This window comes from Camelus ferus, chromosome 14 (genome assembly GCF_009834535.1).
Source record: "Camelus ferus isolate YT-003-E chromosome 14, BCGSAC_Cfer_1.0, whole genome shotgun sequence".
In the NCBI taxonomy this organism is placed as follows: Eukaryota; Metazoa; Chordata; class Mammalia; order Artiodactyla; family Camelidae; genus Camelus; species Camelus ferus.
This window is the reverse complement of record NC_045709.1, coordinates 15,013,392-15,026,977: the sequence shown is the minus strand read 5'-3', so window position 1 is coordinate 15,026,977 and position 13,586 is coordinate 15,013,392. Positions and strand designations below refer to the sequence as shown.

At 35.7% G+C, this 13,586-nt stretch overlaps 1 protein-coding gene across 11 annotated transcripts in view; it reads left to right on the top strand.

Annotated features, from left to right (window-relative positions):
* The window catches only part of NBEA (neurobeachin), a 536,625-nt gene that overhangs the window by 442,546 nt on the left and 80,493 nt on the right, over positions 1-13,586 (top strand). For all 11 annotated transcript variants that reach the window (XM_032496317.1, XM_032496318.1, XM_032496310.1 and 8 more), the window contains one exon: positions 2,752-2,864. In XM_032496317.1, the coding sequence (XP_032352208.1) occupies positions 2,752-2,864 (113 nt within the window). The remainder of the gene's footprint in view (positions 1-2,751; positions 2,865-13,586) is intronic.

Below are 13,586 nucleotides of genomic sequence, written 5' to 3'. Positions count from 1 at the left end.
ATATAGTTTATTGTATTTATTAGAATTAAAATATGCTATAAAGTTTTAGTAATTTAAAACTAACTAAATTTTCCTAAGCATTTATTTTTAAAGAACTTTCCAAAGATTACTAAAAATGAATTACAAAAAATGTGGGACAGATTAATTGCCATGAGCTGTGACTGTTGGCATCAATCAATTTGTTTGTGTGTTTTAAGGATGATGCCTTCTTTTCTTTATAGTTTCCTGAAAATAGCATTATATCTTTTCTTATACTAGAAAATGACGTCCAGTAAAAGGCTGGTATCTTCCAGTATGGTCTCTATTTTTACGTTGTTTGTACTTACACATTTAAGTACTGAATTAATGTAAACTAATTTTTTATTGATTTTATTTTGACAGCTTTTCTTTACTATACAAGTGTTAAAACTACAGAAATTTTAAAAGCAATTATGGTATCTAATTTTCAGCTATTAATTGATTTATAGAAGTAATATAAATGTTATATAAATAACATCAAGTTATTCTCTAGAAAATACACATATATCATTAAAATCTATTAATTTTTTAAGTAGAATGGTAACCCAGAAAATGGCAGAGCACAGAATATGCCATGGACCTACTTAGAATCCCAGAAATAGCTTTACATAGCCAACCTAGACGCTCTGTGTATGTGCTGAGAGTAATCAGGTGTCCTAGATTAACATAAACATGAACCCTCAGTAATAAATTTTCAATTTTAGAATTTTACACCGTATATTTTACAATGATACTGCTTTAGCAGAATATTTTCATATATGAAAGACTTTAATTAAAAGGTCCCAAATTCTTGTTTATTCTCATCACTATGATTCTTCACAATAGACTTACAAACATGAAGCAGGTGCAGTCATTGGCTGAGCTGTGGAGCTGCAGATGTTTCCTTCCAGTGGTTTACTGTGCTCATTGACAACGCCGTGCTCTCTCATACGCACTTCTGTGCCTTTGCCTGGTCCTCATCCTCCAAAGAGACTATCCTGCAATTTTCCTTCTTTATTTGGCCATTGTTTGTTCATCTTTTAAAATTTGGCTCATTTTATCCCACTTTTATCACATATGTAGTATGTATGTTCACACATGTGTTCATTCCTTCAACAAACATCTATTGGGCAAAGAGAATGTGGCAATACACAGAGTTGTTTGTTTTAAGCCCAGACCCTCCATTCTTGAGTTTACAGACGAGTGGAGAGGCAGGCAAGGAAACGGTGCTGTGTATCGGCTGTAACACGTCTGCAGCAGTGCTGTGTCGAGAGAACAAAGAGCAAACACTAACCCTGCTCTCTCACCTCATTCCGGGAAATGCAAAGTGGAAGCAATATTCTGCGTTCTATCAGTTGCCTACATATATAATACATACCTACATTAGTTTATGCATTTAAAACTATGTAATTTTGTTGTAAAATGCAGATTCCTATAAGAAACAGATAAAATAGTCAACCAATAAAATGTTTACTCAACGAATTAATTAATTTGATTTGATGTTTGTAATATCAGATTTAGGCCTTCCTCATATTATGGTTGGTTTTTTTTCTGTTTCACAGTCACATTTACCAATTGCTACAAGCATAGGTATCTTTTAATGTCAGTTGTTGGTGACGGACGAGATAACGTAGGCATATCTATGCTACTGCTCTGCTAACACGGTCTGCACAGCAAGGCCCCCAGGATGAAATCCACATCACTGAGTATCAGAGAAACAGCTATTTGCATGGATTTGAATAGAAGTTTAGAAAGTCCTATGATCAGATCATAACACATTTTTATAAAAATAATCTTGTCCAAAGAAAGTTTTCTTTGGACCTTTGGACCCCGTTTCTTTAATAGTGTCCCTGTTAATTTCATCTGACCATGTGTTATTTCAGTATCAGTTTATCAGGGTGAGTCTGTGCTGTGCTCTCTCTAAGCTTTTGACAGTCCCATGGCCTTCAGTATCCCACCCATAAAGCTTAAACATTCTATCAAAACAAACAAAAAACAGAAAAAAAAAAAAAAAGTCAACCTAAGATCCAGCAGCTCTCCAGTAAACTGAAACAACATGATACAAAAGGAAAATTCATGAACTTGAGGGTGTGGAAGAAATGTGCCTGACGTCTGCATCCATGCTTTTTCATGCTGGCTTCTGGTAACTTGAACATTCTCTGCATTGATTCTTATTAGAAGCACAATATTGTAGTCTGTATACTGGCAGTGTAACTTCTAGATACGTACTTACCATAGTAGAACACCATCACATAGTCTGCAGGCGTTCGGGCCAGCAGGGGAGTCTCCTCCATCATCGCTCTCAGGGACACTGGCCTGCAAGGCGTGGCTTCCAGGGTGACGATAGCATCCTCAGCAAAAGGGAGCTGGAGCCTGGAGCACCCGTGTGGCAAGTTGCAGGGGCCCAAGCCTGCAGGGGCGGATGTCATCTCTGCTCACATTCTGTAGTGTAGAATTAAGACTGAGAAGTGTGGTCCAGCTCAGGATGGGGAGAAACTGACTATGACAAACAGCTAGCAATCTCTACCACAAGCTTATATCATAAAAAATTAATTTACTCACATCTTCATTTTTATTGAGTGAATTCACTTGAAACACATTGTTATGAGAGTGCTTTTGATCAAAGAGACATACTTCAATAAACAAAGGAGTTACTTTTCCTCTGAAATGCAATCATTGCCTTATCTGTTGTAAGAGTAGGACTGTTTTCACAAGCAGTTAGTACACAGATTTTCATTTCTTTTTCTTTACTAGGACGGACGTATAATGATCTAAACCAATACCCCGTGTTTCCATGGGTATTAACAAACTATGAATCGGAAGAATTGGATTTGACTCTTCCAGGAAACTTCAGGGATCTATCAAAGGTAACTTTTAAATACATAGAAGTCAATTTTCTTCGTTAAAGACTATATTCTAAAAGCATTTCTACCAGAGTATATACAGTCAATGAATGTTTATAAGAAAGTAAACCTGGATGTCTTCGATTTTTGTAGTCAGCATCTAAATTTTGTCAATTCTTAGCATAAGAATCAAGCTGCAAGAAGATAAGTTAGCACCAATATAGGTAAAATGTAATGGATAGTTGAGAAAAAGCAGATATAGGGAGAGGTTGCTCTGATATCCTAGGTTTTAAAAGTCAAGGCAAGAAACCTGAAATTAGTATAAATATGATGGCGAATAATTTCTGCCATGTACTTCTTAGGTCATCTGACATTTTATCTTGACCATAACACACACATACACACACACACAGACACACACACACACAGACACACACACACACACACCACTGTAGGGGAGCTTAATACTGCAAAGAAAGTAGGCCACAATAATTTATCAAGGGTCTGCTAAGATGAGAGAAGATTTGGCCCAAAAATGGCAAGAAAAAAATACATAATGGGTGATAAGAATAGAAAGCAGATTTTTGGTTAGTTCACCTCATTTGTTGAGAGGAAGTTTAAGTGGGATACTAAACTCTTTGAAACTCAGTGAAGAATTAGGAACAAAGCCCCCAGAGCTGCTCTGTAGCCTCAGCCAATGTCAGAGCCAGGCCCTGAAGTATGTAATACTTGAGCCATATGAAGCCTCAGCCCTTTCACATTTTGTTCCTTTTTCTATCATAGTTGGTTAGCTGGCTTAGCATTCCACAGCAGGAGAAAAGGCACGTGGGCAGGTGTATATACATTTGGTTTTGGAACGCGGTGGGTTGAGGAGCTCACAGACAGGGGAGCGCAAGTCCTGCAAGGAAGGGAAGCATGCAGTGAAACCAACTTAAAATTAATCTCATAGATGATTTTTAACTCAGCACACCTTCTCTTGCCTTTTTCCTGCCTTTGAAAACTAGTTCTACCTAAGTTGAAGTTCTCTATGCCACTCTTCACTAGCTGTGTGACCAGAAGCCAGTTTCTCTTAGCCTCAGTTTCCCCATTTATAATATGAGAATAATAATACTCTCCAACCTCATACAGTTGTAAAGAGCAAATGACATGTGCAATTAAAGAATGTAACGCAGTACTTGCAACATAGGAGCACATCGTGGATATATTAGCTTGGTTACACATGGGATATTTCTTAGCTTGTTTCTGGAGCCTGTGTACTAATTTTTGCATATTCTTATCTGTCATTCACTCTCTGGTTCTTATATTTTATGTGACTTCCTTATCAAACTTGCTAGCTCATTGCTAATTTTAGCATATGATATTATAGGTATTCAAGAGACCTAAGAGATCAATTAGCCAACATCTTACTGAGAGTCACACAGCTGGTAAAAAATAATGCTAGCAATTGAATTTCAATATGATTGCAAATATAGTAATTATTTGCAGTACAATTGAACTGAACAAAACTCTTTAACCATTTACTATGTGCGAGTAAGTATTTAAGCTCAGGGAGGTAGAAGCACAGTAATTCACAAGGCCCTCCCTCTGGAAGGAAATCTGGTTACAGATTATCTGAATGATAAAAGCGCTCTCTGCAAAATTAAGAACGTACTATATTAGAGAACTTCATGAGAGGCAACAACCAGTGGTTAGGAACGGGAACTCTGGAGCTAGACTGCCTGAATTCAGATCCTAATCCTGCCTTAGACCACTGTTAACAGGGCCTTAAACCACTATTTATTTCACTTTGCCCAGTTTCCTTGCCTATATAACGAGGACAGTAATAATAGGATTGTAGTGAGAATTTGACGAGTTACTAAGTATGAAGAACTTAGCAGAATGCCTGGGGCATCAGCACTAGTTAATACGTGTATGTAGAGGTAATGCAGTGAATCAGTGCTGTATGCTGTAGACTTCGAATTGTCTTTCAAATAATGATGATAAATATATGCTGCTACATCCTTACTGGAATTTGAATGTTTGAGTGACATGCATTTCTGACATGACTTGCTAAGGCTGAGGTGGAATCTTTGGGTGTGAAGCAAAACCAAACTAACTTATTAAAATGAGGGTGAAAACTGTTAAACTAGTTCTTTAACAAAAGCTTATCTACATATGTTCTATTCAACATTAATTGAATGGTCATTGTGTATTAGACATTGTAAAACATATATACAATAACAATGTATGGTGTAAATTCTCATGTGGCAGAAAAAAGAGTGTTAAAATATCATAAACTGATTACTAATATGGCTATTTTGGATTATTTTTTAAACTGGAAAGAAGATCCTTTTCCTTTGAAATCAACTGAGATATCTTGGTAAAAGGAAGTTTATAGACCAGAGTTCCTTTCCTTCCTCCACTCATGTGTTCATTCAGTCCTTCATTCAGTCAACGACTAGTTACCACACACTCACTATGCGTATGTCAAGCATTGTACTAGGTGGGAGAGGGGACGGCAGTTACTAAAATAGGGTCTCAGCCACCTGGGTAGAGTCCCTTCTAGAGCTGAGATGAAAACTCAGTTACCAGAAATCTGTGAGGCCAGCATTACGACAATAGGTACGTGGGGACTGTAGCAGATTGGAAATTGCAAGCTTAAGTACGTGAAGACATTTGGACTCAAATGTTCCTGAGACACTTTCCCAAAGAAAACATGCCTTCCATTATGACTAATATGGGTTATAGAAGGTATACGGGAAAATATTATCTAGTAATTATAGATTTTTAGTTTATCCATGTGGAAAAGATGAGATAAATGAGGAAGTCATTGTTTCTAAGTTAACTAGAATATGTAAACGTTCTTCAAATTTTTAAAGCTGATCTATTTAATCTGTATTCTTTTTGGCAGAACTTTTCCCTTTGTGACCCACATGTGCTCTCCTAAGTTTATTTAGTGTTAGATAAACAGAAGAGATAAACTGACAGCCCAAATAAATTAGGCAGCGTGAACACTGACTGTACTTTTGCAAGCAGAGTCCTTCCTGTTGTGAACATTTGAACTCATAGTTCTTAAAAGATAGCTCTTTCTTCCAATTCTACTATGTTCCATGCTTTAGCAATTTGTTCTTTATATTCTATCAGGCTAACATGATAGGAAAATGGTAGCAAATTAAAGCCTCTTGATATGTTAATAAATTACCCTTGCATTGTTTCTATGCTTCATTGAATTTCTTAATAGGAACTTCTTACAAATGGGCTAGAAACCCAAGACTATGCTGTATAAAAATCATTAATAAACAAGATTTTAATGTGTGAAAATATATCATTTTATATGCCTAATGGGAAAATGACATTTGAAGTATAATAATATAATTGGAAGGGAAAACTGCTAATAACACACTATTGTTGTAGTGAAGAGATGGCCACTGAGAAGTACATGAAATTCTTGTAGTTGTAATCAGTACTACAAATTAAAATTTTAATGGAGAGTTTGTTCATTCTTCAAAAGCTCAAGGAACCTTTAGAATATTTGAATGATATAATTAACCAGAAACATTCTAGACGATCTCTAACAACAAGAGAAGTTGTTCCTAAACAGAGATTGGGACCCAGGTAACAATTTCTAGCAATGAATAATTCTAGAATTTGTTTCAGTAAACAACATTTGGAGCCCCAAATTTTTTATATTCTTTACTGCATAAAAAATTAAGAACCTATGAAATGAGCAATCCTAAAAAAATTAATAATTTATTTTCTTTCTTTATACCCCTGCATTACATTGGCTTTATGAAATTCTGTGTTCTATCATGACTTTTAAATGAATGTTTTAGACAGCCCAGCTTAAACAATTGGCTTGAATAATAAATCAATATTATTGGTTCTTATAAGTGAAAAATTCAGAGGAAGGCTTAGTTTTCAGCCAGATTTTTCCAGTAATGCAGATAATGCCACCAAACACCTGATTCTTTCCACTCTTTCCATTCTACTCTGCCTTCCTTACTGTGGGCTTCATACTCACCCTCTGCTGGATGGCTCCATGCACTCCCTTTTTAGGAGCGAAATAGCTGCAAGTTTCAGAACTCACATCATTCCATCCAGAGAAAGAGAGCATCTCCCCAAGTAGCTCTCATGAAAGACAAAGAAACTTTTCTTTCCCAGCAATCCCAGAAATTGTCTCCTCATATGTCATTAGTGCAGCTTACGAGGGACGGGGTATTATTAATTGGAGACAAGCCAGTTATTTTCCAAGGTTAGAGTTGTAAATACAGTCATGATCAGACAAGAAGCTGAGAGTTGGCCAGAGGAACCTTGGATTCCTGTTTCCTGAAGAAAGGGGGCCTGGTCGATGGGCAACAAACAACTATTATTATAAAGTGTCAAATATACTATATCTGAACATTTCTTCTTTATAATTTATATGATCTAGAGAAAAGCAAATAAATTACAGGTTTGTATATGTATGGTTATGATGTAACAGGAGCTTTGCAAAGTGCTCAGAGGGTGTTGAAGTATAGTACTGACCCTCAAGGAATGGTCACTGTTTATTAAGGGAAAAAAACAATAGGCAGCAGGTTGATTAGTACATATGTACAGTTATAATATATGACATTCAGTGGAGTCAAAGTAAATTTACCATGATTAATTAAGCTAATTCAGCTTAAGCTTCAAAGCCCCTCAAGTTTCAGGGGATTCTTTTTATCCCTTGTCCCTAATTTTATGTTTATAGTCTTATGTTCATTTTCTTAAATAACCCTTCTCCTGCAAATTGCTTATCTCATAAAACCCAGATCTGTCCTCAGTGCAAAGGAACGAGCTATCTCTTGAGGAGGCCTGGATGCTTCACTGAAGCACATGAGAGGGTCCATGAGGGTTTTAAACATCCAGGTACACCGGGATCTGTTTCTTCCCACATCTGATCTAGGTCCATAATTCAACTTTTACATGTGTTTCTTACATACTTCCTCAAAGTGTTCTGACAATATTGACAAAACAGTGGTTTTCTATTTCACTTTTATGTAGCATCTAATATTTAACAAAAGCATGTTGGAAAAATTAGTAACAATATTTGTATAAGATTATGCAAGCAAGAACCAAAAATGAGAAAGTAAATAAAAACAGTGTCCCTGTCCAGACGTCCTTTCCCTGGGGCTTAGATGACATGGACAGGATTACAAAATGAGTGGGAGCTGGCTGTCTTGCTCTTCACCAAGTCCGTGCTGCACTCAGCTCTCAGTCACAGAGGAAGCTGAATCCTAGAGGTTTCTGTTCTCTGTATTGAATGCTGGGAAAGGTTAATCCTGGAATCGTCAGACCTTTTCAGTTTTCCTTTATTTGTATAAGCATTAAACCTGAGAGGGAAAAAATGAGAGGTAGTAAATAGAGTAAGGAGAGAATGTAGGCTCCGTTCAGATGTAGCTCTCTCGCATGCTGGGCAGACTTAGGCGTGTTTCCTAAGCTCCCTGAACTTCTGTCTCCCCTTCTTTAAGATGAACACAATAGTATTTACGTAACAGAGAACTAAATGCACTAATGTAGGTGAGACACCTGGTATAATGCCCAACACACAGGGGCATTCAGTGACTGGTAGCTACACAGAAGATTTCCAAAATTGTCAGTTGAGGGTTCACCGTCTTTGGTATGATTGAAAAAAATCTAGTGAAAGATTTATTTAATTTTGTTCTAATAAAATAAAAATCAACAACTTTTTATAAAATATGTAATATTTTTCATGTGATAATTGCTTTTTCATCTCTTTAAATTACCAAATTGCCAAAACCTTAAGCATCAAATAACTGAAATTAAATTAAATGTTTATGGAAACTTAAGATGCACATTTATTTAGATGAAATCTTTTATTATATTTACAATATTCTTACTCTTTCCTTAGCTGACTTAACCAAACAGTTGAAGAGCACAGAAGCAATGAAAGTTCCTTATCAGTAAAATTTATTAGACCCCCCTCATCTGATTAGACATCACAGGTTCAAGTTTTATTCACTACATGTCCAGGTTAGAGGTCATGTGTATTGTTTGACATGATGGACAGCTCGTGAAACAATCTGTCATTGACTTATCTTTTCAATACCCAACCAACAGTGGGTGTAGAGGTTTTTCTCCCAGTTTATATAGATTTTCCTCGTGGAGATGTGACATTGTGGTGAAATCTATCTTAAAACATGAAACATGCTACTCCTTCACTTATTTACATACACTCATGTGAACTTTGCTCTGAAATTACAGTGGTTACATGACTTTGACATGAAGACAGCCCCTGCTCATTAAAGTATAAATGGAATTTTCCTATTTCCCAGTCATGCCCTCTGATAAATGAAGCAGTTTCATCACAAGGCCAAGTCCTACTAATATTGACATGAGCGTAAGACATCACACACACATTCATTGAGTAGAAAAAATATATTTTGTTAACACAGGAGTTGTTTGACTGACAGATGATGATAAGCATAACCATTTTCCCAAATTATTATGCCACTTAAAAGAGGAAGTGATAATGCCTGGAGGCTTCGAAATATGATAATGCAAATGGATGCACTGAAGTGTGAAAACTCTCAGCCGTCCACCCTTGATACTGCCAAGTGTCTACGTACCACGTAGAACAGAGTTTAAGCTGTTATGGTGGGGAATGCTCAACTTGGCAATATGGCGCAAGTTCCTACAGCTTTTTCATCATAAAGTAACAATACCTAAAATGAAATTAGTTTGATTTACTTCAGTATATAATCTACCTAGTGCTCGAGTTTCAGCAACAAAATGTGAAAAATGGGCAAAACTACTAAGTGCCTTGGTTGCTAACTATGATGACACAAAATTTATTAGAAGACAAAATGTGAATGTCTAAATTTAATTATTTACCATCTGCCAAAAATCCTACTAAATATGAAATTTTTTTCTAAATGTATGTTGAGGGTCTCCTCAACATACAATGCAATTTGAAAATCATTTTTGTTAATCTGGCTTCTGTTGCAGTGCAGAGGATAAGTACTATTTTAAGACAAGGTATTAGTGGCAGCATCTGGGTACTGTCTTAAACTCACGGAATAATCCCAGCCGAGGGTATAATTGCAAGGGGGAAGTGCAGAAGGGCACCAGTTTCAGGACTGGACTTATTTAAATTAGCAAGTGTATTCTCTCTTTCCCTTGTTCTTTCATTACACAAGCATTTATTGCACACCTACTCTGTGCCAGGCACTGGAGAGAAAAACAGTAAGAACTAGCCCCTACCTGTAGGGGTTTACAGTCATTTTTTTGTTTCCCCAAGGGTATTTTATGCTCTTTTGTCTCTAATCAAAAGTGCAAAGGAAGAAGTTGATTCACATTCTCTGTGGTAACCAGAAATAGTGAGATTTTTTTTTATTTGTTTGATTTTTTTCTCCACTGGTGTTTGTTGGAGACACACAACAGGGTGGCAGGGAGCTTAGAGGACTTACACAGAAGTCCTGAACCAGTCCTGCTTTTCCTGTCTGCAGTGTCTGCTTAGCTTCTTTTCTCGTGTCTTCCCACTTAGCCAAGCGTCCCAGCCTTTCAGAAAGAGGGCTAGAGGGATGAAAATACCGCAGCTTGTCCCACTTTGACAAACGTTGAGCTGCTAAAGAAGGAACTGGGAAGAACGGGAGCGCTTTCCTCGCGTGTGCTCTTGGGAGAATACTCCTGGGGAAGGAGAAGAGAGCCTGCCCCACGCGCTTCTATTTCACCAGCCCCATGACACACCGAAAGTATAGCATTATTGTGGCAAAATTAGGCTGAAGTCAGTCTCTTTTAACCTTGCTCCCAGCAGAAACAAAGTGTTCGGTAGAGACGATCTTGAAACTGATGGCATAGGCTCATTATCCTGCTACTTAACACTTAGAAAGCTTTTAGAACTGACACGAGAAGATTTAAGATATTTTATTTATATCTCCATTGTTTTTATGTAAAGACGGTTACTTCTCACTAAGATATTTAAAACCAATTTTCTTATAAATAATTCTAGGATAATGAGAACAATAACAGCCAACATTTGACTTGTTACTATGCTAGACGTTGTGCTAAGCATCGTACATAGATTTTCTCATTTTATCCTCACAACTCTGATGAATTGCACTGGTTGTATTTCCTTTCGTTTGTTACCTGTTATTTCTCTACCATAGGTAGGTAGAATATATTATTTTTTAGAAGCCTAGTGATTGGCTTATCTTCTAGATTCCCTTCACCTTTCCTATATGCCCTTCCCTAAGGACAGTCACGTCAGATATGAGCAGAAGAGGCAGACTTCTGTCCCATTTACCTATGACTGTCATCCTAAATTTTGCTTATCAGAATACCACTTTGGTCTTTTTTTAATTGAAGTACAGTAATTACAATGTGTCAGTTTCTGGTGTACAGTACAATGTCCCAGTCATGCATATATATACATATCTTCGTTTTCATATTTTTTTCATTAGAGGTTGTTACAAGATACAAAATGCCACTTTGGCTCAAAGTTTATCTTTCTTCATAATCTAATTAATTGTGTTTATTCACTCAGTGAAAAAGTATAAAAAGAAATATACTCAATTATATAGCCAGTAAAATATAAACAAAATATAAATATACGATTTATATAAAAATACAAACTTTCTTTTCTTCGTGCTTCTTTACTTCAGGTTTCATTTATTAAGGATACATGTGGAAATTGTGTTATGATTAGCAGAAGTTCACCTGATGCTGAAAATCCATATTAAGCAAATTAATAGTGTGCGTAAAGTTGCAGAGGGGAGGTTTAATTTATTTAAAAGAACAAAATTTTCACACATTCTACAAACACAAATTTCCAAGTTAAAAGCCTTCTCACCAACAAGAACAACCTAGAACTGAAGCACCTTATGTTTTAGTTGGAATTTGAAAGAGTTTTCTTTGTTCTTACGTTCCACTTTATTTTGACTTTTTAATTGTAAAAATTTTCAGAAGAAAAGCACCAACAAGAATTATTACCCACTTACTCAATATCTAGATATTATAATTATTAACATTTTAGCTTTTTTGGTTTGTTTTACTGAAGTGTTTTAAGGTAAATTAAAATTATCATACTTTATCCCTAAATCCTTTAGTATGAAAAAAGCATTTTCCTGCATAAATGAAATACCATCATCACACCTAACAAAACTTATGGCAATTTTCTAATATTATCTAACACTGTACCCATAATAAGTTTTCTCAGTTACCTGCCGTATGTTTTTAAAAATTGGTTTGTTCAAGCCAGGATTCAGTCAAAGATCACACAGTACATTTCTTTTAAATAAGCATTTTTTTATTTTTCCTTTTTTATTGAAGTATAGTTGATATACAAAATTATATTAGTTTCAAGTATACACCATAGTGAATCAAAGTTTTTATAGATTATATTCCATTTAAAGTTCTCATAAAAATATTGGCTATATTCCTTGTGCTGTACAATATATTCTTGTAGTTTATTTACTTTATACATAGTAGTTTGTACCTATTACTCCCCTACAACTATCTTGTCCCTCCTGCTTCCCTCTCCTCACTGTTAATTTGTAACCATTAATTTGTTCTCTGTATGTATGAGTCTGTTTCTGTTTTGTTACGTTCACTCTTTTGTTTTATTTTTTAGATTCCACGTATAAGTGATAACATACAGTATTTGTTTTTTTCTGTCTGACTTTTTTCACTAAGCATAATACCCTCCAGGTTCATCTGTGATGTTGCAAATGAGAAAATTTTCATTCTTTTTATGGCTGAGTAGTATTCCATCCAAGTACTACATCTTCATTATCCATTCATCTGTTAATGGACACTTAGGTTGCTTTCATATCTTGGCTATTGTAAATAATGCTGCAGTGAACATTGGGGTGCATGTATCTTTTCAAATTAGTGTTCTCATTTTCCTTGGATGTATACCCAGGAGTGGAATTGCTGGATCATGTGTTACTTTCATTTTCAGTTTTCTGAGGAATCTCCGTACTGTTTTCCATAGTGGCTGCACCAGCTTACATTCCCAGCAACTGTGAACAAGGATTCCCTTTTCTCCACATCCTTGTCAGCACTTATTATTTGTGGTCTTTTTGATGATGGCCATTCTGATAGGTATAAAGTGATATCTCACTGTGGTTTTGATTTGCATTTCTTTGGTGGTTAACGATGTTGAGCATCTTTTCATGTGCCTCTTGGCCATCTGTATGTGTTCTTTGGAAAAATGTCTTTTCAGATCTTCTGCCTATTTTTTAATTGAGGTGTTTTCTTTTTGATATTGATTTGTATGAGCTGTTTATGTATGTTGGCTGTTAACCCCTTATTGGTTATGCCATTTGCAAATATTTTCTCTCATTCCAAAGGTTGTCTTTTCATTTTGTTGATGGTTTCCTTTGCTATACAAAAGCTTTAAATTTTCATTAAGTCCCATGATGACACAGTATGTTTGATTCTTATGTCTCTTAAGTGTCCTTTAGGCTAGAATAGTTCCTAACCACTACCCTTTTTTTTCCCATTATACTGACTGATTGAAGAAACCATGCCAGTTCTCCTGTAGAATATCCCACCTTCTGAATTTGTCGTTTTTCTTTATATTTTCATTTAAAGTTTTGATATATGGTTTATATATGCAAATATCAGTGAAGATGGATGAAAGGAATTTATATTTGGAAATATATGATCTTTATTGTTTTCTATTTAAAATACAAAGTTATTATAATTTATTAAAATTTATGAAAGGTGCAATGTTCACATTTGAAAGGTATTTCTGGATCATATAATTTTAAGAGCCATCTAAAA